This window comes from Rana temporaria, chromosome 1 (assembly GCF_905171775.1).
Source record: "Rana temporaria chromosome 1, aRanTem1.1, whole genome shotgun sequence".
In the NCBI taxonomy this organism is placed as follows: Eukaryota; Metazoa; Chordata; class Amphibia; order Anura; family Ranidae; genus Rana; species Rana temporaria.
In genome coordinates, this window is record NC_053489.1 from 331,594,680 (window position 1) to 331,621,332 (window position 26,653).

General features: G+C 42.0%; 1 protein-coding gene across 1 annotated transcript in view; it reads left to right on the plus strand.

Moving 5' to 3' along the window:
• GRIN3A (glutamate ionotropic receptor NMDA type subunit 3A) overlaps positions 1 to 26,653 on the plus strand; it is a 463,270-nt gene that overhangs the window by 417,188 nt on the left and 19,429 nt on the right. The window contains exons 7-8 of the mRNA XM_040361003.1: positions 5,965 to 6,129; positions 17,061 to 17,134. Of these exons, the coding sequence (XP_040216937.1) occupies positions 5,965 to 6,129; positions 17,061 to 17,134 (239 nt within the window). The remainder of the gene's footprint in view (positions 1 to 5,964; positions 6,130 to 17,060; positions 17,135 to 26,653) is intronic.

The following is a 26,653-nucleotide window of genomic DNA, read 5'->3' on the forward strand; positions in this document are numbered from 1 at the left end:
TTTTTGGGAAATAATACACTTTCATGAATTTAAAAAAAACTGTAAAGTGGGCCCATTGTTTTAGTATAATGTAATAGATAATGTTACGCCAAGTAACTAGTTATCTAACATGTCACACTTTAAAATTGCGCACACTTGTGCAATGGTGACAAACTACGGTACTTCAAAATCTACATAGGCAACGATTTAAAAAACATTATCGGTTACCAGTTTAGAGTTACAGAGGAGGTCTAGTACTAGAATTATTGCTCTCGGTCTAACGATCGTGGCGATACCTCACATGTGTGGTTTGAACACTGTTTACATTTGCGGGCACGACTTATGTATGCTATCACATCTGTCACATTTATTGCTGTCACAAGGAATGTAAAAATCCCTTGTGACAGTAATAGGCAGTGACAGGTACACTTTATGGAGAGATCTGGGGTCTATAATCTACAAACCTCTCCTCTGCATTTAAAAGCATTCAAAACGCCAAGTTTGACTGTTTTGAATACGGACGTTTTTAAAAAGGCTCCAGTTAACCGGAAGTGATGTCGTGATGTCAAAGCTGGTCTCCGTCGGACGTGCCGGCTGGTCGCTTGGGTCTCCCAGTGGGACGGGAGACCCGGGCGGATGAGCAGCGGGAAGAGGGAGACGTCTCCTCCCGCTGTTTCCATTGCTGATTAGCCAGGCTCTAATAAACAGTACTGGGGTTATGCCTGCAGCTGCTAATCATCCTGGTACAACCCCTTGAAGCAGAAGGCTGCATATTTGTATATATTACGTTGGCATCAAGGGATTAAACAGGCACTGATTTAACATGTAGCACCCTTGTCCTAAACAGGGCTGCTAGTACATTTAGTTGTCCTAGGTGGTAGCTAGCTTGGCTAATTTGTAGTGTATTGATTACATGGGTATGGTGTTAACTGTGTTTTCCCACTTTTGCCATTAGGTGGCACTGTCACCTTTGGCATCTGTGTGATGAATTACAGTGGATTCAGGTTATGGGTGTATATACTTCTCTCAGCCAATCAGCAGGAGTTTTCTTTGGCCGCCGTGGATGCTGGGAGAGGGTATTTATTCAGAGATGGTCTGGTGGTCAGGGTTCTTTCCACCTGGTGTGTGGAGCAGAAGCAGAAGTATAGGCCTGAAGCCTGAGGCCTTATGTGTAAAGGGGTTCAGCCTGAGGGGAGCCTGATCATTGCCAGGAGGCAAGAGAGAAGAAGTTGCTTCTTATTGCCAAAGGCAAGTGAAAAGGGATGGAGTCCTGAAGGAGTACCAGAGGAGGCTCTTCATCAGCCAGGGATTGTGAAGTGGCTGGGAAAGCTTAAGAAGAGAACTCATCCAAGAAGTACAGCAGTTAGCTATGAGTAAAGCTTGAGGTATCCAGCAGGTAGCTGTGAGCTAAACTTGAAGATGTACAGTGGGTAGGTGTGCGTTAAGCTTGAAGAAGTACAGTGGGTAGCTGTGTGTGTTGAGATTGGGAGACAGCAGTTGCTATGAAATACAAATTGCTGCATTCAGCTTAAAGGCTTTTTTTCTGTATTGCTGTCTGTAATATTGTCTAAGGAGTCTGCCAATTTGGTGTTGCATTTACCCAAGGGTGTCCTGTGACCTATCCCTCTCTCCCACAGCTCCTGTTGAGAGAAATACAATTTCTTTGTTCATTTTTAAAGTGACTGACACCCATCTTTCCACCTTCCACAACACCCACCATGCCTAGGAAGCTGCACCCTGAGGAGGAATGTGGGCCCTTCTGGCCTCTGGGGGTCACCACCAGGCCCTTGGAGGTTTAGGAGGACGCTACAAACAAAAAAAAAATGTTGTGCTTTTATTGTATTTATTTCCATAAAAGGGCCCACTGAAATTCTTAGCAATGGGCCCATGATGCTCTTAATCTGGCCCTGTATGTATGAATATGAGTTAGGGGCCTTGGTTTGTAAGCTCCCTGATTTCAGGGACTGGTATGAATGTACAATATATATTACTGTGCAAAAGTATTAGACGGGTATGAAACAATTATGTAAATTAAGAATGATTTCAGAAATAGAAGTGTTCATAGTATATTTTTATCAATTAACAAAATGGAAAGTAAATGAACAGAAAAGAAACCCAAATCAAGTCAATATTTGGTGTGACCACCATTTGCCTTTAAAACAGCATTGATTCTTCTAGGTACACTTGAACACAGTTTTTGAAGGAACTCTGCTTTAATTGTTGGAATTTACTACAGATTTTCTGTAGATGTAGGCTGCCAAAAATCCTTCTGTCTCCTTATGTAATCTCAGACATACTTGATGACAAACCATCACTTCCAGGTCTCTTTGTTCTTCTTTACACTGAAGATAGTTGTTAATGACATTGGCTGTATGGTTGAGGTCATTATCCTGTTGCAGAATAGATTTAGGGCCAATCAAACACCTCCCTGATGGTGTCGCATGAAGGATAAGTATCTGCCTATATTTCTCAGCATTGAGGACACCATAGATCCTCACCAAATCTCCAACTCTATTTGCAGAAACACAGCCCCAAACGTGCAAAGAGCCTCCATCATGCTTTACTGTTGCCTGCAAACAAAAATTATTGTACCAATCTTCAGCCCTTCAGCGGAAAAACTGCCTCCTGCTACTGTACAGCCAAATATTTCACATTTTGACTCATCAGTCTAGAGCAGGAGTGGACCCCCCACCCGCGATCGCGCAATCTCGTCGTGCCGCGATTGCCGCTAATTGAGGTCGCGGCTTTGCGGCCTATGCTTCGAGTTTCATGGAGCCGCCGTCAGCTGTGCGGTGTCGGGATGATATAAAAAGAGAGCGCAGATAGGCTGCGGGCGCTCCACCTCCGGCCGCCTCTCGCCCCGGGGGATTGGGAAATTCCTCTCAGAGGGCGGTGCCACCTACGTCACTGCCACGGGGAGACACAGGAAAGGAGCTGGCCGGAGGCTGCAGATAACACAGCGGTCACTTTAAAAGACCATAATTTATATCCGCTCTTATATGCACTTTTATATATGTGCCCATTATATCGTTTTTCAAATGCACTTAGGGGGGCAGTGGCGGCTGGTGCTCAAATTTTGGGGGGTGCAAACGAAAAAAAAAAATTAAATTAATCTAAACATTTAATGTTACAAATTTTAATTTAATTTATATTAATTCACACATACACACCATCCATCTACTATTGGTCCGGCCCCCGGGTCCAATATATGAACCCATTGCGGCCCTCGAGTCAAAAAGTTTGCCCACCCCTGGTCTAGAGCACCTGCATGCATAGTTGAGTTGCTTAGCCTTGTTTCACGTCAGAGGTATGGCATTTTGGCCTTGGTTTTTCCATGATGACCCCTTCTGGTCAGACTTATCTGCACTGTAGATGGGTGTACCTGGGTCCTACTGGTTTCTGACAGTTCTGTGCAGATGGCACTGCTGGACATCTTCTGATGTCAAAGGGAAGTAAGCATTTAATGTCTTTCATCTGCTGAATTAAGTTTCCTTGGCTAACCACTGCTCTACGGTCCTCAATGTTGCCTGTTTCGTTGTGCTTCTTCAAAGAAGCTTGAAGAGTACATCTTGAAATCCCAATGTGCTTTGCCTGGCAGAGACCTTACTTATGCAGTATAACTACCTTGTATCTTGTTGCTTTTCTCAGTCTTGCCATGGTGTATGACCTGTGACATGAAACTGTCTTACACAACCTTACCTTAGTAGCAGAGTTTGATTGTTCCTCACCCAGTTTTAAACCTCCTACACAGCTGTTTCAGTTAATGACTGTGTTTCAACCAATATATGAAATTGATGATCGCTAGCACATGCTTAGTACAATTGGTTAATCATACAGATCATTAGCATCTGCTTGGTATTACTCGTTTATTATACGCCTGACTCTAATTCTTCAAAATCCTTGACTTTGTGCAAGTGTAAGAATTGATGCTGGTTTAAAGCTGGTTTACACCAAATATTGAGTTGATTTCGATTTTTCTATTGTTCACGGATGAAAAAGGGACATACATTAATCCCTATGAGATAGCGGGTGTCAGCGGATGAACATCTGCTGACACCTGATCTCATCGGTGTCCGCAATCCTCCGATACTGCAGACGGAGGAAAATACTATTTTTCCATCCGTCTGTAGAGCGGTTTGGGTGAACACGGACAGATGGTCCGTGTTCATCTGATCCCCCCATAGGAGAGAGTGGAGATCTGACAGGGCGGTCCCTGCACAGTGTGCAGGGACCGCCCTGTCATCTGTCGGGTCAGATGACCCCGCTGAGTGATCCCCGCTGAGCAAGCGGATACACATGTACAGATCCTCATGGGATCCGTACATGAGAAAGGGGCCTAAAACCTTTGCACAGTACTGTATATGTAAACCGCTGTGTAAATTGACAATTATTAAATCAGAGAAACAGAAAGTGGGCCATCTTTTCTGTAAATCAAGTACACTTGACTACTCCTAAAGATTTTGCAGTAAAATATGTTTAACCACTTTACACCAATGCTATAGCCAAAAGATGGCTATAGCCCAGGCTTACTTTGCCAGAAGGATGCCCTGTCGCACGTGGGCATCACGCTCTATGATCGCTGAGTCCTTCGGACTCAGCTGATCATAGTTTAGGGTAAAGGGCCAATCACAGCGGCCCTTTACCACCTCATCAGCTGTGTCCAGTGACAGTTAATCACGGATGAAAACACAAGCCAGTTATCAGCTTTTCTTTCTGCACCCTAACAGTGTGAGGAGATGAGAAGAAAGACAATAATCGGCCACTAATTATCAGTGTCCTCATTATCAGTGCAGTCCCAGCAGTGCCCACCAGTGCTGCCAATCAGTGCCCACCAGTGCTGCCAATCAGGGCCCACCAGTGCCTCCTCATCAGTGTCACCTATCAGTGCCCATCAGTGCCCCCTACCAGTGCCTATCAGTGCCCATCAGTGCCACCTAGCAGTTTCCATCAGTGCCACCTATCAGTGCCCTTAAGTGCTGCCTATCAGTGCCACCTTTCAGTGCCCATCACACTGTAAAGAAAGAGTCTGGTTCGGGGTTCCCGCAGAGCCTTCCCGCCACCCCAAAAGGAATAATTTCAGTTTTTAACTACTGTCTGAGATATAAATAAGTAGATTTTCCTTAACTTGTGTGGGGTCACAGAGACAGGATATGAGTATCTACTGCAGGGGTATGCAATTAGCGGACCTCCAGCTGTTGCAAAACTACAAGTCCCATCATGTCTCTGACTCTGGGTGTCATGCTTGTGGCTGTCAGAGTCTTGCTATGCCTCATGGGAATCGTAGTTCTGCAACAGCTGGAGGTCCACTAATTGCATATTCCCGATCTACTGTATCTATTGTAAACAAAGAAAGCAGTCTTGAGTAGAGAATAATTAGAACCTCTTTCAGGTTTGATATGTGTGTCTCTGTAGAAGAGATTCTTCTTATATTCTCTTTGGTCACAGAGATAACATTTGAGGGGAAATCTCCCATGCGGGGCTACAGCAACAAAATCCTGACTGAGGCTTTATGCCTTATCCACTCTATCTAAAGTGAAGAATTGTCTAAAGCATTACTGTTGCCACTTTACGTGACAGCACAAAAACAGGGATCAAATCTTCAAACACACAATATTAACATATTAAAATTGCTTAAAATTAAAAAAACAAAGAAGTAATCATACATTTACTACACGTTTTAAGTATATTTTAACTGCTGACTTTACTCATTCTACCCCTTTCTACTACAGGTATATAATAGAAAAATAATGTGTTTAATAAGTAATGATATTTTTTTTAACTTTATGTGTGTGCTGATATAAGTTTGTTAAATTAAAAGTTGATTTATATTTTAAAATGTAGACTTTTTGCCATCCAATTTACTTTGAAAGCCTTTGGCTCAAATAGTTTAATATTCAGGCAAGATAAATTCTGTCCAGCTGTGGAAAATAAAACAGCACTATCACTATTATGTTAATTGATTTTTCATGCATATTACTTTCCCAGACTCTGCAAATGGGCATCAAACACTTCTCAGGGCTGTTTGTCATGCTCTGTATAGGAATTGGTGTATCCATTCTTACCACTATTGGAGAACATATTGTATTCAGATTGGTTCTGCCGAGGATTAAAAAGAAATCCAAATTGAAGTACTGGCTTCATACTAGTCAGGTATGTATATGCTTTTTTGCTTTCATGAAGCATTGCTAAATTTGTTTAAATTCATTATAAGTGGAAACATTTGTTTAAATTCATTATATGTGGAAAATAAATATTACTTGCTTTTTGCAAGACTTGTATATGCTTTTGAAATATTCACCAAGACCAGTAATAGTTTTAAAGTTAAAAATCTATCTATCTATCTATCTATCTATCTATCTATCTATCTATCTATCTATCTATCTATCTATCTATCTATCTATCTATCTATCTATCTATCTATCTATCTAATGCAGTGACTCTAAGATAGTTTTTCCTCATTTAGTACTGTTATTATCTTAAGTATGTCTGATGTAAGACTCTTTTGCTTGTTCGGTATGAAACTAATACTGTAATGCCGCATACACAGGATTGGAAATTCCGACAAGAAAAGTCCGATGTGAGCTTTTGGTTGGAAATTCCGACCGTGTGTATGCTCCATCAGACTTTTGCTGTCGGAATTTCTGCCAACAAAAGATTAAGAGCAGGTTCTCTATTTTTCCGACAGAAAAAGTTGATCTTGGCTCGTTGTACGTTTAAAAAATACATCACCGCGTTCTTGATGGTCGGAATTTCCAACAAGAATTGTGTGACCATGTGTATGCAACACAAGTTTGAGCCAACATTCCGTCAGAAAAAATCCACGGTTTTCTTGTCGGAATTTGAACGTGACATAAGGGTCCATGCACACTAGGCACCTGAAAAAATGTCTGGACCTGGCAGAAAAAAAGTGACATAAAAAATACTCATAATGGCTCATATTGCACACACATGTTTATGAGCGTTTATGTGTGCATGTAAACATTTTTGCCAAAACATTCCTCTTTGCTCATTTTTAATTATAATCAATTTACACATGAAACTGTCTAAACTCTGTGTTTGTGTGCATTTCCGTGTGTCAAATATTTTCCTCTCAAAAATGCGCTTGTGTTGGGGTTTTCGTTTCTGCCTGTGAACACTCCTCTTCAAATATGGCTGTAAATGCCCAAATGTGCATGGGCTCATAGTCTAACATAGATTTGCTTCTACAGGCTGAAAGAAAGAAATGCCAAACGCCTGTTGAATGCCAAACGCCCACCCACAAAATACATTTAAGTCAGTAGCTACAAATACTGTAGCTGATGGCTTTTAATATAAGGACACTTACCTGCCCAGGATTCCCGCAGTGTCGACACCCCAGCTGATTTTTGGATCGTGTCGGGTGTTTCCACTGACATTTCTGGTAAGGGAAACCGGAAGCGAAGCCTTTACCCTACTGCGCAAAGCGTGCTGCGCTTTCTAATTGGCCCGGCTGCAAAAGAAAGGAGGAGGGAGCCGAACTTCAGGGGGACGGCACCACTGCACCACCTCCGTTAGTGGGGAAAGGGTTCCTGTCAAAAACAGGTTCTCATTCCCCCTTGTCCCCTGAAAGGTGCCTTTTGGGTGGAACTCGGCTTAAAGCTCAGTGTGCATGAGGCCTAAATGTTATGATTTTGTGTGCTCTGAGTGTGCCCAATAACACACATTTTACTGGAGTGTGTAAAGCCAATTAACAATAAAGTACAGCCCACCACTTCTAGCTATAATTCCCCACAATTAAATAAAGAAAATTTCAGTTTACAATATTTTTTATGAAAAGTGTATATAAATTTGGGTATATTTGTTTTATACTTCTAAAATAATTCTGGGTATTTCAGTCTTGTGCCTTATTGTGTCAGATACAATGCACCAAATGCAGTTGGATGCAATTGGCTGCAGTTGGATGCATTTTGGACTGCTCCCCTAATGCATTGACAGCAAAAATCAAGGTAATCCTACGGGCATAGTTCACACGACTGCAGTGCAGTTCAGCACATTAAAACAAAAATAGAGCATGCTGCACTTTTCCGCACCGCAAATGCAGGGAACGCGCTACAAATGCACAAAACACACATGCTGCAAACACACAGCACCGTGCCCCTTTAAGCCAAGAAAGCCAAGCCCAAAACATATAGAAAAATGCACTGCAAACACAGTGCTAAAATCAATCAAAGCACGTTTCAAGCACACGTCAAGACGACTCAAACACACTTCAAAATGCATGTAAACATGCAGTCAAAAATGCAAAATTATGGGCAATTACTGGTGTGAATGGGCCTTTAGGACCCATAAAGCAAGCCATTGCATTTTTATTTTCGCCAGTTAAAGCTGCGAGAGGAGAAAGTAACGGAAATAAATTCACCTGTTTGCATTTTTCTTTAGACAGTATATTCTAATCATATAAGAAGGATCTTCTAGAATAATCTTGTATAATATAGTATATATATTATTATTATATAGAATATAATAATCTTTTGTCGGACCTTCAGATCTATTTTCCACTGCAGGATGTAGCTGATATGCTAAAGCCCTGTACACACGATCGGTTTGTCCGATGAGAACAGACCGATGGACTCAGTTTCCGGTCAGTTTCTGCACCGGAAACTGACTGGAAACTGACTGCATGGTGTGAACTAGAGCCAACTAGAGCCATTGGAATACATGGAAAACACTGTGCATGCATTTTTAGTGCAAATAAAATGCACACAAAACTTTACGGAATTGCGTCTGGTGTAAACTGGCCCTTAAGGTACTAGCCTGCAGGAGGTGAAATATCAAAGAGGACCTTCAGTGTGCTTGGGAAAATTTGTGAATAAGAAGCTGACTGTTAATAAAACTAATCAACCCTGGATCACAAAGGACTACCAAATACCTACTGCAGATGTTGCTGATAAAATAAATACAGTTATTTTATATACACATAAGAAAAACAAAAAAGAAAACTGTGGTACAGTTAGTGCTTAAAAAAATATTTAGAATAATTAAAATAAAATAAATTCTAGTCACAGTTGCATTCAAATACACCTAAATACTAGTGCAACAGGGGCGCTGAAGGGGTTATGTGTTCCCTGAAGTGTGTTTACAACTGTAGGGGGGTGTGGCTGTAGGTCTGACATCATTGATTGTGCGTTCCTATATTAGGGAACACACAATCGATGACAGCGCCACAGTGAAGAACGGGGAAGCCGTGTTTACACTCAGCTCTCCCCGTTCTTCAGCTCCGGGGACCGATCGCAGGACTATGGCGGCGATCGGGTCCGCAAATCCCACAGCCGAGGTCACGGAGCTTCGGACCGGGTTGCGGGAGCGCGCCGCGGGCACGCGCCCGCGACCCACCGCTGGGCTTTATACAATCACGTACAGGTACGTGATTGTGCCCAGCGGTGCCATTCTGCTGACGTATATGGTCGTTAGGCAGTCCTTAAGTGGTTAAAGATCTAGCTATCAATCAGGTATTGGGGACATATATTGATCCTTAAAAATAATTTTTGGGGTATAGATATGTGCATAGAAGTATCCCAGCATTGCAATTCAAAGAACACAAGCATACAGTAGTTTGTTAAAGTAGAAACAAACCCAACAGCTAAAAAATCATATAAGCATTAACACGAGAATATCATATAAAAAAAATCTATTTTTTTTTTTCATTTTAATTGCTAGCCTTTCTCAAAATGACCACTGGTAATGCTTATATAAAGGTCCTTGCTTAAGTATCTTGTGTCATGGGGTTACAACACTGTGCCCCTGTCTCTCACAATCTCCTGCCTTTAAATCACCCATGTATATGATCTCCCAAGGGAGGCTGAGGGGTAGCCGCTCCAGGTAAGAAGCCTTGATGATAATCCACCTCACGGAAACCACAGGTGCTGACAATGCTTAAATCTATGATAAACACTAGGAATAGTGTAAAACACGTCAGTTGTCCAGTTTGCTGTTTTGCTGTGGCTTGTAGTGCAGTCCTATTTTAATAAAGGCAATGTTTGTTCAAAGTGCGGCTGTCCAGAAATATACTTTCTTATTCCTCCCAAAGGAGGCTATAAGCTTCTGTGCTGATGCACATTGTCCAGGCTAATTCCACATTTTTTTCCATAAAAAAATGGCCTGTAAAACAATTGCTGCATTACACAGTTAGAAAATATGTCCTGTGAAAAAACACATACAACTAGTAATACATGGGGACAGGGGCAGTCTATAAAGAGGCTTTGGGGCAACAGCGGCATTAAGATGTTACAAATGATGAAAAAAGTAACAATTCTTCCCTCCCGTGCCATGAAATTGTCTGAGGTACACAGCATGTTTTCCACATACAGGCAATTCAGTAAGGTTTTTACATTTACTTAAAGTGATTGTAAAGAAACAAGGTTTTTTATCTTAATACATTCTATGCATCTAGATCCAGCAATGCTGTAGGAGTGTCTCGTCTCCGTTGCCCAGGACTCTCCTCATCATTGTCTGAGACAGCAGGGCAGCGCCATTGGCTCCCGCTGCTGTCAATCAAAGCCAGTCAGCCAATGAGAAGAGAAAGGGGCGAGGCCAGGCTGATGCTCAATGTCTGAATAAAAAAAAAGGGATTTGTAGTTTGGCTTGAGTGCCCCTATAGCAAGCTGCTTGCTATGGGGGCACGCAACAGGAGGGAGGGGCAAGGAGTGCCCAAAAGGGACCTGAAAAGAGGAGGATCTGGACTGCTCTATGGAAATACACTGCACATGGCAGGTAAGTATAACATGTTTGTTATTTTTAAACAAAAAAAACAAGACTTTAAAATACTTTTAAGAGACCTGCAATGCATAGAAGCCCTACCTTCAATCCTATCATACCATTGACAGCTATGACTATTCTGACCTTTAGGAAACATTTCTGACTCACACTGCCACACAGACAGGAAGGTAACAGAGTTTAAAACATGTTAGCATTCTTCAATAAGACAGATACTTTTTGATTTCTTATTTAAAGCATTTAGAGAATGAGCTTAGCAATATTTTAAATTAATAAGGAGGATGGAGAACCCCAACTATGAGGATCAATCACATAGATTACAGTTATTCTCTCTGGAGAAGAAGTAATTAAGAGGGGATATGATTGCAATGTATAAATAGTTAAAAAGTGACTCTAATAACTGTAATAAACTGTTTACTCTAAGGTCCAATAAGAGAACACACATCCAAGGTTAAAAGAAAGGAAGTTTAAACTCAGATTTTAAAAAGAGATCTTTACTGTTAGCACAGTAAAAATATGGAGCCGGATTCAGAAAAGAGATACGCCGGTGTATCTCCTGATACGCCGTCGTATCTCTGAGTCCGGCCGTCGTATCTATGCGCCTGATTCACAGAATCAGGTTACGCATAGATATGCCTAAGATCCGACAGGTGTAAGTGTCTTACACGGTCAGATCTTAGGCTGCAATTTCATGCTGGCCGCTAGGTGGCGCTTCCGTTTGTTTACGCAAGGAATATGCAAATTAGTATTTACGTTGATTCAGAAACGAACGACGCCCGGCGCTTTTTTTTACATCGTTTGCGTTCAGCTTTTTCCGGCGTATAGTTACCCCTGCTATATGAGGGGTATGTGCGCCGTATCCTATGTTAAGTATGGCTGTTGTTCCCGTGCCAAGTTTTGAAATGTTTACGTCTTTGCGTAAGTCGTTCGCGAATACGGCTGGACGTAATTTACGTTCACGTCGAAAGCAATGACGTCCTTGCGACGTCATTTAGAGCAATGCACACTGGGATATTTTAGGGACGGCGCATGCGCCGTTCAAATAATACGTCAAAAACGCGGGGTCAAGCCCAATTTAAATAAAACACGCCCCCTAGATCCCCATTTGAATTACGCGGCCTTACGCCGCAACACATACGTTACGCCGCCGTAACTAAGGGCGTAAGTTCTTTCTGGATACAGAACTTGCGCCCAAAGTTAGAGTGGCATAACGTATCGGAGATACATTACGCGGGCCGGACAGATACGCCATTGTATCTGAATCCGACCCATGGACCCTAACCCCAGGTAGAGGTACTAGCTGAGAGTGTCAACAACTTCCAAAAAATGTTTAGATATATTCCTCAGTAAGCAGCCTATACAAGGCTAGGGGATTTGTTAGATAATAAAAATGTATTGCATATTACGGTAGTTAATTGTCATCAAGAGGATACATTACTTATGAGCATGAGAGTAAACTCTCCCAATAGTTTATCCTTAAAGGTGTTATGGCAGCTGTAATGTACATTACCTAAGGAATCTTTAAAAAAGTACACTCTGAATAATTAGATACTCATAGACAAGTATTTAGCATATAAAATTTACCTGCTGGGGGGGGGGGGGGTCATTTCTTTCATTATCGATGTGTGAATGTGTAAAACTAAAGAAAGGATTTATAGGATGTGTTCACTTCAGTGAATGCACCAGGCAGACTGCCATTGTTCTCTATGGCTGGTCCCTGCTTGAGTTTACTGCATGTGGCACACTTTAATGGAAAAAGGAAGTGCTGACTGAGAAAACAAATGTGAAATAAATCTATGTATTGCTGCAAACACAGACGGAGGATTGTAGATGCTAAACATATTTCATAAAAAGATTATGTGGTCAATGGAAAATTACAATAATCTAAATGTAATGGGTATATCCACACTAGGAACTAACATTTAATAAGCAGCTGTGCACTATAACCCAGACACAAGGCACAGATCATATATGTAAAAAGAGTGCAGCGCTAAAAAATAAAAGTGCATTTGTGCGAATGCAAACAAATATACTAATATGTAGACATATGCACACTGAAATATACTGTTTCCGAATTTCGTTTTCGTCCGAAAAATACATTTATTTAGTTACTCCCGAAATTTGTTTTTATTTATTTAGGTTTCGTTAAGAAATGCATCCTTCCGAAAATCCGAATTAATTAAGGTCGAATCTGTCATTGAAGGCTTATGGTGTCTGTCGAATGTTCTAAGAAGATTCAACGGAGCAGCTAAACTATACGACGCCGCCATCATACATTTCTGGTCAAATGTTAATCCTACAAGCTATAGTAGAATTCTAATGTTGTATGACACTAGTAATAATTATATTTATAAATTATTATTACTAGTCAAGCAGCATTAGAATTATTCTATAGTCTATGGGTGGAGCATTTGACCATAAATGTACGCTCGAGGCAATCGTATGTTTTTAGCTGCTTCCTCGAATCTTCATGCCTCCATAATGTCAAATCTTTTCTCTCTATGTAGAATAATCTTGGACTAATAGAGTTAGGTTAGGCACATTCGACCACAGGTTCGATAGACACAGATTGCTATTGTCAGAGTCATGTCGAATCTACTATACTGTATATATCGAACTGTTGCCACAATGAAAACAAAAATAAAGCATTGTTTTATGTCAGATCTTTTGGCTTTTCGTCATCGTTTGTTTGAAAATACCCGAAATTTGGACAAAAATGCATTTGGACGAAAACGAATGCACATGTCTACAAATATGCAGACAATCAATTGTATATAAACAATAATAACTGTGAATAAAGTTTGAATACACATATTCAAAATTACATAACATGTGAATAAAGTGCAATTGTGCAAACACAAAGTTCATATAAAGCTGGATTTAATCAAAGAAAGTCCCATGGAAGAAAAGAGTGTTTGGAAATTACAATCATACACCTGATGGTGTGATAACTTTCACCATAAAAAATGTAGAGAAAAAAATGGAGGCTTCCCAGAAAGCCAGCGACCCCTCTTTCTCAGAGAGGTGACACAGCGCTTGGTTGGATCTCTGATCCACTGAGAAAGAATTCTGGATGTTCCTCTCTTATGGCTGTGGATGGTATTTACCAGGAGGTTCAAAGCAACTCAGGATACAGGATGCAGTATTAGGAAGCCTCAATAGCAGAATGTTTAGGAGACAAAAGGACTATAGTGTGATACTGTCTCAACATCCGGTTTATTAAACAGTACACTTACATAAAAGTCCAAGCTATGATCAAGTCACATTCAACAGATCAAACAGATAAATTCCTTGTGAGTTTCAAGCAGCGATCGCACAGCTGCAGCAGTATTGTACGGAACTATCTCGACGATCGTTTCGTCATAAATGACATCATTAGGGGTAACAATTACAATACTCTGAATCTCTATAGTAAGTTGGTAAATTGGTTTACTTTACTTCATTTTTTATTTCATTGTATTTGTAGATATTATAGCAGACATAGCAAGAAGAATTTCAAGCTGTATACCAGTTCTATCTCCTGACTTTAACACATTTATCTTAAATAAAAATGATTTTCAATGAGTTAAAAGAAAAAACAAACAAAAAAAAACTTGTGGAAAACCAATAACTAATCTAGAAAAACAAACCATTACAGAACATGGTCTAATCAGGCTATAAGAGCAAAACAAAATACACTTTGATCCTCAAAGACAATTGTGCAACTCCCTGGAGCTAAATTAAATACTGATAGAAAGCACATATATGTATTAAAAGTACAATTAAAATTGCATGAAAGAAAGCCAACGGCTTTGTTAATTGATGGTTTTATCCTCCTCCAGCAGCCTGGATAGCGCATTAGTTATCAACCATGTGCCCAGACAAACCATATGAGGCCTTATGCCTAATATTGGATTTTTTGCTCTGACCAGGATATGACACAACTGAATACCAAAACACTCACCCCTTGAGAGAAAGGTTTGTACTCTTACAATAACTTAAAGTGCTTATGTCACCAAACACTGCACATGCAAATGAAAGTGTTTTTCTAATAAAAGTATATAACTACATGTCTTAGCCCCTGCACCACTTATTTGTGGTAAATATCAGGGCTGAAGTTTCTTCAGGAAGTTAAACTTCTAGATGTGTTGATCTCCTAAAACCTCACTGAGCTCAGTGATTCCTCCAGCTGACTCCTACATTACTACAGTATTTCAGAGAACATATATATGTTCATGTTAAGTTTGGCAACATAGTCACCTTAAGAGAAAAAAATCAGATTTTGTATAAATGCGCACTGATGATACTGGCTGGAAAAAGCGCCCAGAGGCGATTCAGTTTGCATGCGTTGCGCTATACAAGTCATTCATTCATTCATTCATGATCAGCTATTTTTTGACTAGTAAAACAGTGCTCATGCCACACACAAAGCAGTACTTTTTTCTTCAGCACTTTGGAATTTTTTGAAACAGGATATTCTATAACTGTTGTAGTACATCTGCAAAAATGTACAAGTATGTTAAATAAATCAGTTCATTATTGGTCCATGCGCCATAGAACCTGTAACTGCATTCTTTGTACCGAACACTTTGAGGTTGATTTACTAAAGGCAAATAGACTGCAGTTGCAATCTTGCGAAGATATTTGCTCCAGTGTTTAGTAAATTAGATTAAGCTTCTCTTTGCAAAGAGTGATCACATGCAATAAAAAACAAAAAACTGATTTTTTGCTTGCACACGATTGAATGATGGAAGTCAGCGGAACTTCCCTTCATTTACTAAGGGTTAACCACTTACGGACTGCCCGACGTTGTTATGGCAGCAGCTAGCTACCATAACCCCAGTATCCTCTTCTTCAGCGGGCTGTCCACTTTCAGATAAAAGTGGTCTCTGCGGCAGATTCGCCACAAGATCACTTTTATCGGCGGAGAGCCGGAGGCGATCGCGTCCGCTCCCTCTCTTCCTGTTGTGCTCCAGTGCCCTCCGCTGCTTACCAGAGCTGCCGTGTCAGCTCATGTGTGTGGTATGGAGCTGAGTGAGGGAAACATGACCCCCACCTGGCTCCATACCATAGCAGGGATGATGAGACGTCAAAATGTCACTTCCGACCCATAGATTTTAAAGAGAAACATATTTATTTATTTTATTGCATTTTAGTGTATATATTAGGTATTTTTGACCCCAGATCTCATATTTAAGAGGTCCTGTCATGCTTTTTTCTATTACAAAGGTCTTTTTACATTCCTTGTAATAGAAATAAAAGTGACACATTTTTTTTTAAACAACAGTGTAAAAATAAAAAGGAAATTAACTTGGATTTTTTTTTTTTTAAACACGACCTGTCCCGCCGAGCTCACATACGCGAGTAGCGGCCGCATAGGAAAAGGGGGTTCAAACCACACATATAAGATATCACCGCGATCGGTAGAGCGAGAGCAATAATTCTAGTCCTAGACCTCCTCTGTAACTCAAAACATGCAACCTGTAGAATCTTATAAACGTTCCACATGGACATTTTTAAGGGTAAAAGTTTGTCGCTATTCCACGAGCGGGCGCAACTTTAAAGCAAGACATGTTGGCTATCAATTTTCTCGGCGTAACATCATCTTTCACAATATAAAAAAAATTGTCTAACTTTACTGTTGTCTTATTTTTGTTATCCAAAAAAGTGCGTAAGAATGCTATATATATAATGTTTGGGGGTTATAAGTAATTTTCTAGCAAAAAAAAAAAATAATATTTTAACTTGTGAACAACAAGTTTGAAAAATAGGCTCGGGGCTGAAGTTAAACAACAAGACTTAACATTTGGGCGGTAATAACTTAAACTTCACCTTCTTCTTGCCACACATTGGGGGTTATTTACTAAAGGCAAATCCACTTTGCACTACAAGTGCAAACTACAAGTGCAAAGTGCACTTGAAATTGCACTGAAAGTGCACTTGGAAGTACAGTCGCTGTAGATCCGAGGGGGACATGCAAGGAAAATAAAAAACAGCATTTTAGCCTGCACATGATTGGATGATAAAATCAGCAGAGCTTCCCATTATTTTAGATCTACCCCTCATATTTACAGCGACTACACTTCCAAGTGCACTTTCGGCGCAATTTCAAGTGCACGTTGCACTTGTAGTTTGCACTTGTAGTGCAAAGTGGATTTGCCTTTAGTAAATAACCCCCATTGTGTACTTTCTTTACTGGTGGTATGTCCTCCTATAATATGTAGTTTTCAGGTGTAAATGAGAACTATTATAATGCGGCAAGATTGAGTGATTTTGTTACTTTATAGGCTATATGTATATTCCTTTGATTAAAATTGTTATACATCTGCAGAATATATCATTGTTTAACGAGTACTCTCCTTTTAAAACAGCGTCTCCACAGAGCTTTAAATACATCATTTAATGAGGACGAGTTTCAACAGAAATTAAGGCGGTTAGAAAAGAGGTAAGTAAAGCCTTCTTACTTTAATCTCTATAAGACTTGGGTCTGTTTAGAAACATTTCTTAAGTTAAAGCTAGTTTCCACATGAGCACATGCATTTCTGTATCAGTATATTTGTGTTTTACCTTTTGTATGACAAGAGCTATTTCATACCTTGCCATTACATAATAAGAAAAATAGACTTGGGGCTCATCGAAACAGGACATGCAAAGTTAAAGCGGAGCTCCACCCAAAAATAGAGCTTCCGCTTTTCGGAACCCTCCCCCTCTCCGGTGTCACATTTGGCACCTTTTAGAAGGGAGGGGGTGCAGATACCTGTCTAAGACAGGTATTTGCACCCACTTCCGGGAATACGGTACTGCGGCAGACACGCCTCTGCCCGCAGCCCCGCCTCTGCCCGCAGACCCTGCTGTCTTCTGGGAAACACACTGTTCCCAGGAGAGAGCGGGGACCAGTGATGGCGCGGCCCAGTAGGGAACCGGGCAGTGAAGCCGCAACGCTTCACTTCCCGATTCCCTAACCGAGGATAGGGGCTGGTACAGCCGAGAGACGAGTGATTGCTCGTCCTCGGCTGACGTCAGGTAAGTGTCCATTTATTAAAAGTCAGCAGCTGCAGTATTTGTAGCTGCTAGCTTTTAAAATAAAAATTTTGGCGGAGCCTCCACTTTAATAGAAATAACCCCTTTTTATCCTACGACGGTTTATATCAGTCACAAAGAGGATACATATTAGATAATATTTTATTTAGAAAACAATTAAAATATTTGAGTGATACCCCAACAGGGGAACTGAGTATAAAAAAAATAATAATAATAAAATAGACATATACAGATTCGATTAGCATGGTCTATACAGTGAACCCGCATAGACAACGTCATATCATACCACTGTATGGACCATGTTCATCTAATCTGTATCACTAAAAAATGGTAATTGTTTTCTAAATAAAATACTATGTTTTTATCTAATATGTCTCCTCTTTGTGGCTCATATAGTCCATTACTGTAGGATACTGGGGGTTCTCCAGTTATTTCTATTAACTTTGCACCTTCACATTACAAAAGTGACATTAAAGTTGATGCTTATTATTCATCCAAATAGAGCAACTTTTGAAAACAAAGTTTCATTCGCTTTTTCCTAATTGATTTTAGGGATGATTGGCATACCAAATATGCATGCATTTGTTATCTTTGTAAACTGTGCCCTGATCATAACCCTAGTCCTATTTCTATCTGCAGTATACACAGTATACATTAGACTTGTCTCTCTCCCTTTGCTATCACTTTGATGTCTCTAGCACTGAGAGGATATTAATGACTGCCAGGTTACAAATAAGCAGTCTGCCTTTGCTGCTGTGGTGGTGTGGGTGGTGAGGGTTAGGTGGCACAGCTGGCGCCACAGACCTACAACACCTGCAGAGAACGCTAATGCATTCCTCGTGTAATCTGCGGGGATGCACATTCATTTTGGTAGTCCGAACAAATTCTGAGAGCAGCCCCTAACAGACACAACCCTATTCAGCTTTTATCTTTTAACTCTTTTCTCTTATCTTTTTCTGCTGATTTTTTTTTAACTATATGTATGTACTTCATCAAAAACATGTTTGCACTTCATCAACATATGTAACTGTGTGTTTAAAAAAAACAAAACAATATCTCTTTTTCATTTGTGTATGAGTTCTTTATATACTTTTGTTTGTTTTTAATAACATTTTAGTTCCTTAGTACAGAGCACAAATAGAAGACAATGTGCACATTTGATGAGTTTTAAATCTCTATTCACTGAAGATAATCTGGTTACTATCACAACATTATTAAAAATCTGTCTCTGTTGTTCTGTGATAATTTTTTTATATCACAACATCTCTCCATCCCTCCCATTGTATTTTTCATGAACCAAAAAGATGGCAATCCTATGACCAGGAAACAGCAGCTTTCATTTCTAAACCCTGCATCGGTCCAGCCATTTCACATGATATAATGCTTGTATATTTATTGTTACTTAATAGTGCCTTCAAAGCTCTTTTACTTTAAACACTGTACATCAAAGTTAAAATTGCAGATTGCAGTGAAAGAACATTCAAATACAAATCCATTGAGCTTGGATTACAGTACCGTTCTTTAACCACTTAAAGACCAGCCACCACAGTTGTACTGCGGCAGGCTCTCCTGGGTGAATCACCGTTATTGTACATTGGCCTCTTTAAGACTACTAGGGGGCGCCAGAAGCGATACCTGTGGCCTATGGCCACCCATCATCGCTCCTGAGAGAGACAGCACGAGATCTGTCAATGTAAACAGACAGATCCCCATCCTGCCAGGGGAGGATAGACAGATCTTCTGTTCCTAGTAATTAGGAACAGCGATCTGTCTCCTCCACCAGTCACTACATTGCCCGACAGTTAGAAACACCTCTCTAGGGAACACTTAACCCCTTGATCGCCCCCTAGTGTTAACCCCTTCCATGCCAGTGACATTTATACAGTAATCAGTGGCTACTTTTAGCTATGATCGCTGTATAACTGTCAATGGTACCAAAAAAGTGTCAAAAGTGACCGATCTTTCCAGAAATCTATTCCCTATGTTATAGACGCTATGACTTTTGCACAAACCAATCAATATATGCTTATTGCGATTTTTTACCAAAAATATGTAGAAGAATACATATTGGCCGAAGCTGAGGAAGAAATTTTTTTTTATTTTTATTTTTTTCGGGGGATATTTATTATAGTAAAACATATATATATATATATATATATATATATATTAGGGCTGTGACTGATTAAAATTTTTGTGTTCGATTAATCGTTTTTTTTTTTAATCGATTAATCGACTAATTTCGATTAATTAACGCACATACAGATACAACTACTTTTAGCTGATCTCCTTGCATTGCAACTCTGCATTAGCCACTGGTAAATGTGGTGGGGGCAGTATGGGGGCAGATGTGTATATTACAGCATCTGCCCCCATGCTGTAATATACACATCTGCCCCCATGCTGTAATGTACACATCTGACCCCATGCTGTAATATACACATCTGCCCCCATACTGCAAGAATATACACATCTGCCCCCCATACTGCCCCCACCACATTTACCAGTGGCTAATGCAGAGTTGCAATGCAAGGAGATCAGCTAAAAGTAGTTGTGTGGCAGATGTGTACATTACAGCATGGGGCAGATGTGTATATTCTTGCAGTTTGGGGGCAGATGTGTACATTACAGCACGGAGGCAGATGTGTACATTACAGCATGGGGGCAGATGTGTACATTACAGCATGGGGGCAGATGTGTACATTACAGCATGGGGGCAGATGTGTACATTACAGCATCTGCCTCCATGCTGTAATGTACACATCTGCCCCCATGCTTTAATATACACATCTGCCTCCCATACTGCAAGAATATACACATCTGCCCCCATGTGTACATTACAGCATGGGGGCAGATGTGTATATTCTTGCAGTATGGGGGCAGATGTGTACATTACAGCATGGGGGCAGATGTGTACATTACAGCATGGGGGCAGATGTGTACATTACAGCATCTGCCTCCATGCTGTAATATACACATCTGCCCCCATGCTTTAATATACACATCTGCCTCCCATACTGCAAGAATATACACATCTGCCCCCATGTGTACATTACAGCATGGGGGCAGATGTGTATATTCTTGCAGTATGGGGGCAGATGTGTACATTACAGCATGGGGGCAGATGTGTACATTACAGCATGGGGGCAGATGTGTACATTACAGCATGGGGGCAGATGTGTACATTACAGCATGGGGGCAGATGTGTACATTACAGCATGGAGGCAGATGTGTACATTACAGCATGGAGGCAGATGTGTACATTACAGCATGGGGGCAGATGTGTACATTACAGCATCTGCCTCCATGCTTTAATATACACATCTGCCTCCCATACTGCAAGAATATACACATCTGCCCCCATGTGTACATTACAGCATGGGGGCAGATGTGTACATTACAGCATGGGGGCAGATGTGTACATTACAGCATCTGCCCCCATGCTTTAATATACACATCTGTCCCCATACTCCAGGAATATATACATCTGCCCCATAATGTTACCACACACAGATGGTTGTCCTTTCTTACCTGACTATCAGGCAGGTAGACCCATCTGCAGCGTAGCCGATGGACACACGTGCGCAAGGGAAGAAGATACAAGCAGGCGGGCAGGTGATGATGACGTCAGCGCGCCGCGGCTCCGGAGCTAGGCCGAAGCCGCGGCCTTTCCTATGGGCGAGACCGCGGAGCTCACTCCGTGGATCGTCATCGATCAAAATAATTTTAATCGACCAAAGAAATTAACGATTAATCGACCAATTAATCGTTAATTTCCGCAGCCCTAATATATATATATATATATATATATTTTTTTTTTTTTTAATTGTCTATCTTTTTTTTTTATCCCCTTCCTGCTGAGCATACGCACATATGCGTCCTCTGTTTTCAGGGGTTATACCGGGATGATTCCCGCAGCTGCAGGCATCATCCGGTATCGTTTTTTACAGCGGGCGATCGGCTTTCCAGGGATAACAACCGATGCGGCTAAAAGCCACTCGGTTGTTATCTCGGAGGAGCGGGAGTGGACAATCCCCCTCCCGCCGCCTCCCACCACTCTGACTGGGCCTCCCGTCCCACCAGGAGACCGATCCATGATCCAGCACGTCCGTTGTCTAGCCACAGACTGGAACAATGCAGTAAACGACTTTGTTCCAGTCTCCTGAATGTAAACACGGAAGCGACATCACAACGTCTCTTCCGGTTTACTCGGCTGTCAATGGCGCCGGATTTAAAATATACAGTATTCAGATTTGCAGTTTTCAGTGATCTGAATACTTTGAAGTGGAAAGGAGGGAATTGGAGTTTTTTTAGACCCCTGATTCCTCCATAAGGAGTACCTGCCATCACCTATTACTGTCACAGGGGATGCTTACATTCCTTGTGACAGCAATACAAGTGATACATTTTTTTTTTAAACACAATTTAATAAGTGCAGCAAAGAAACATCATACGGAAGTCGTGCCGGCATATGTAAACAGTGTTCAAATCACACATGTGAGGTATCGCCGTGATTGTCAGAGCGAGACCAATAATTCTAGCACTAGACCTCCTCTGTAACCTGGTAACTGTAAAAAGAAGTTGGGCTAACTTTACTGTTTTGTTTTTTTTAATTCATGACAGTGTCCTTTTTCCTAAAAAGTTGCATTTAAAACACTGCTGCACAAATACCGTGTGACATAAAATATTGCAACAATCGCCATTTTATTCTCTAGATTCTTTGCTAAATATATATATATATATATATAATGTTTGGGGGTTATACGTAATTGTCTAGCAAAAAAAAATTGTTTAACTTGTAAACATCAAATGTCAGAAATAGGCTTAGGTATGAAAGGGTTATAGCACAAAAAAAACAAACCCGCAGAGGTGATAAAATACCACCAAAAGAATGCTCTATTTGTGGGAAAATAGGACATAAATTGTGTTAAGGTACAGCATGGCACGACCGCGCAATTGTCAGTTAAAGTGGCGCAGTGCCATATCGCAAAACATGGCATGGTCATTAAGGGGGAAAATCCTTCCGGTCTTTAAGTGGTTAATCATATTGAAAATTTCTGCTGTTTACTGTGGACCTAAAGTCAGAATATGACTTTGAGTCCCGATGCGCCCACATGCTACCTATATTCTGTAAATGCTAGAGATTCATCAGACCCTGATTCCCCAATGATTGTCTACCTCTGCCTGAACAACCATTCAGTCATCTGCCTCTCACATATCCACTCCCGTACTTGCACTGTTAGGTGTACCTGCATTTCAACATCTGAGACAGATTCTACAGTAATAATTAAATTCTCATTGTCAAGTGTAGCTGTACTGTAGTTTGCTGTTTAACCACTTGACCACCGGGCCTATTTTGGCACTTCTCTTCTTCATGTAAATATCACAATTTTTTTTGCTAGAAAATTAATCAGAACTCCCAAACATTATATATTTTTTTTTTAGCAGACACCCTAGGAAATAAAATGGCCGTCATTGCAACTTTTTTTCTCGCACGGTATTTGCGCAATAATTTTTTAAATGCCATTTTCTGGGGGAAAAAAACGGTTTAACGAATTTAAAAAAAAAAAACAGTAAAGTTAGCCCAATTTTTTTGTATAATGTGAAAGATGATGTTACGCCGAGTAAATAGATACCTAACATGTCACGCTTTAAAATTGCGCACACTCATGGCGCCAAACTTCGGTACTTAAAAATTTCCATAGGCGACTCTTTAATTTTTTTTACAGGTTATTATTTTCGAGTTACAGAGAAGGTCTAGTGCTAGAATTGTTGCACACGCTCTAACGCACGCGACGATACATCACATGTGGGGTTTGAACAGCGTTTACATATGTGGGCGGGACTTGCATGCGTGTTCGCTTCTAAGCGCGAGCTATCAGGGACAGGGGCGTTTAAAAAAATATATATATACATTTTTTTTTTATTTTACTTAATTTTTTTTATTTTTACACATTTTTTAAATTTTTTTATCACTTTTATTCCTATTACAAGAAATGTAAACATGCCTTGTAATAGGAATCACTGTGACAGGTCCTCTTTATAAGACCCCACATCTCTCCTCCAGGCTTACAAGCATGAGATTGTGAAAACAAATTCACCAAACTCATGCCGACAGCTGCGATTTAGGCTTTGTTTACTTCCGGGTACCTGGGTGTGACATCATAACGTCGCGCCCGGGCCTCCGGCGATCATAGAGATGACTGGTGACCATCTGGTCACCAGTCATCTCTATGCTTCCCAGCCAGCGCCGGCCGCCATCCGGTGCTTCTCCGGGGTCTCCCGTGCCATAGGGGCCCCCGGAGAAGCACCGGATGGCGGCAGGAGGGGGGACGTCCCCTCCCGCTGCCTATAAGAACGATCAAGCAGCGGGAACTGCCGCTTTGATCTTTCTTATCGTGCAGAGTATCGGCGGCTGAAGACGGTGATATCTGAATGATGCCTGTAGCTGCAGGCATCATTCAGATATCACCACACAAAGTCGAGGATGTCCATGAACGTCCTCGGCTGTTAAGTGGTTAATATAAGAAACGGTAGTAATGCGCTAATACCAACTTTTGCTACTGTTAGTATACAGTGTACAACGTGTGCCAATGATACCAAATATACACCCAAAATAAGATAAGAGGTATCGATCAAAAAAGCAATGTGAAACAAAATATAAAAAATATCAGACAAACAAAAACACAAAAAACATCCCCCCTTTTCACACACAGACCAGTGCAATTAGCTTGGAATGAGAAGGAAAAAACAATCCTATGGTATGCTGGGAGTTTTCACAGTGCTTGTTAAGCTTGTTAAGCTCAGGCTGGCGCTTTGATACTTCAAGGTGACACAGCTCATGGAAAGAAACAAAGGAAAAAAGATATGGTGCAATATTGTAGGTCAAGGGGAGAACATAGATGCAGTGATACAGTCAGGCTGCGTTCACACGACCGAAACTCGACGGGCGAAACACATCGTTTTCCCCATCGAGTTCCTTGTTCGGCTGTCAAAAAACTTGTCGAGACAAATTTTCCCATTGCCCAACGAGAAAATAGAGAACATGCTCTCTTTTTGGCTCGACGAGTTTCCCGACGGGTTTCTCGGCGAAAAGTGTACACACGACCAGTTTTCTCGGCAGAATACGTCTCCCATCGAGTTTCTTGCTGGATTCTGCCGAGAAAACCGGTCGTGTGTACGGGGCCTCATACTCACGGATCCCCCTGATCAAAAAAGCAGCTTCTAAGTGCAGCCTCTCATGCTGCTCAGTGCGGCGATCTCCTCATACAAACAGATGTCCGTTGATCGCGTCACTAGGCTCCTCCCCCATGCGTTGCGTCACTCGGCACCCATGACTAAGTCACGTGCCTGCACTCCCCCCCCCTTACCAATATGCTAATGAACATTGAAATGAGCCGTGACCCCATGCAGATGAAGGGCCGGATGGACTGCGCATGCGCATGACGCTGACTATGGTCAGAGCCTCTCTGCGCATGCTCAGAACTCGGCCCGGCGCAATCAGTGAGCTAGGCGTACTTAGTGAGATACGCCCAGGGCATAAATAGGCCCAGACATACGCCCTTCCATTGCAAAAATGCATCCATTTGTTTCCCCCCCTGAAGCAAGGTGCTTTTGTTCCGTTGTCTGCTGCTGTTTGTTGGTTTGTGTCGTGTCGTGTCTGTGTGTTTTTTGGAGAGTGTTTTGGAGAGTGTTTTGTAAAGATGACTGAGAGGAAGAGGAAGTTAAACTACTCCTTGCGGGAGAAGGAGCTCATTGTGAGGGCCATTACCCGATTTGGTCATTTGCTGCATGGCCCTGAGAGTGCCAACACCACCCCGGCCAGGAGGAGGCAGATACTGCAAGACATCACAGACGATGTCAATGCGTTGGGTGGTGAGACCAGGACCCGCAGTGGGATCCAAAAAAAGATCAATGATCTCAGGCGTGTGGTCCGTGGGAAGCTGGCAAAGATTGCAGCACATGCAAGGGGCACTGGAGGGGGACCTGCATGAACTATTAGGCTGACTGCTGAGGAGCGTGCGGTGGCCCAGTGCTTCCACAGGCAGCAAGTGGAGGGGCTGCCTGGCTTTGACTCCATTGAGGAGGCTGTGAGGACAGGTAAGTGTTTTTTTTCTTTCTATCTGGTGAGTAGCATGTGTGTGGGGGGGGGGAGGGAATACAGTATGTGACAAGTGTGTGGATCCTTCAACCTGTGTATGTTTTGTGTCATCCACAGATGTGCAGGAGGGTGCTGGGCCATCTGGCCAGTCTGCAGCCTCCACCGGACATGAGTCTGAGGAAGACCCCCAGGCAAGGCCGGAGTCCTCTGAGGAGGTTGAGGAGGAGGAGGTTGAGGAGGAGGAGGTTGAGGAGGTGATGTCGGGGAATGATATCACGCTCCATTTGGAGGAGGCTCCCCCTGTGGCTGGCAGCAGTCAGGCCTCCATCAGGGGTACCCCCTCCCACTCCTCCCCCAACAGGGCTTCCCCCCAGGGGTCTCCCCTACTCCCTATCATCTGGAGGCAGGAAGGCGACCCGCAAGCCCAGGGGGGTGGCAGAGGTTCTGCCGGAAAACCTAAGAAGGGACCAGGCCCGTCAGACCCGCCATCTGGGTCAGGTCACCCAGACTTGGAGGAGAGCCTGGCCTCCATCAAGGACTCTGTGCAGGACATGTCTTGCAACTCACTGGCAATGATTAACTGCTGTAACGACCTGCAGATTGCCACAGCAGGCGTGGGTCAGGAGGTGCGTGCCCTGACCCAGGCTGTCCAGGACAATACAGCAGCCCTCAATGTGGGCCTCACCAGAATCGCCGTGGCCTTGGAGGGCAGGCCGCCAGGTGGGCAGAGACCAGGGGATGCTCCTCCTTCCCCTGATTCCCCCCCATGAGTCTCCCCTGCGGAGTCGGGGCTGTGGCCGTGGCCGCCCCAGGCGTGGGTCACGC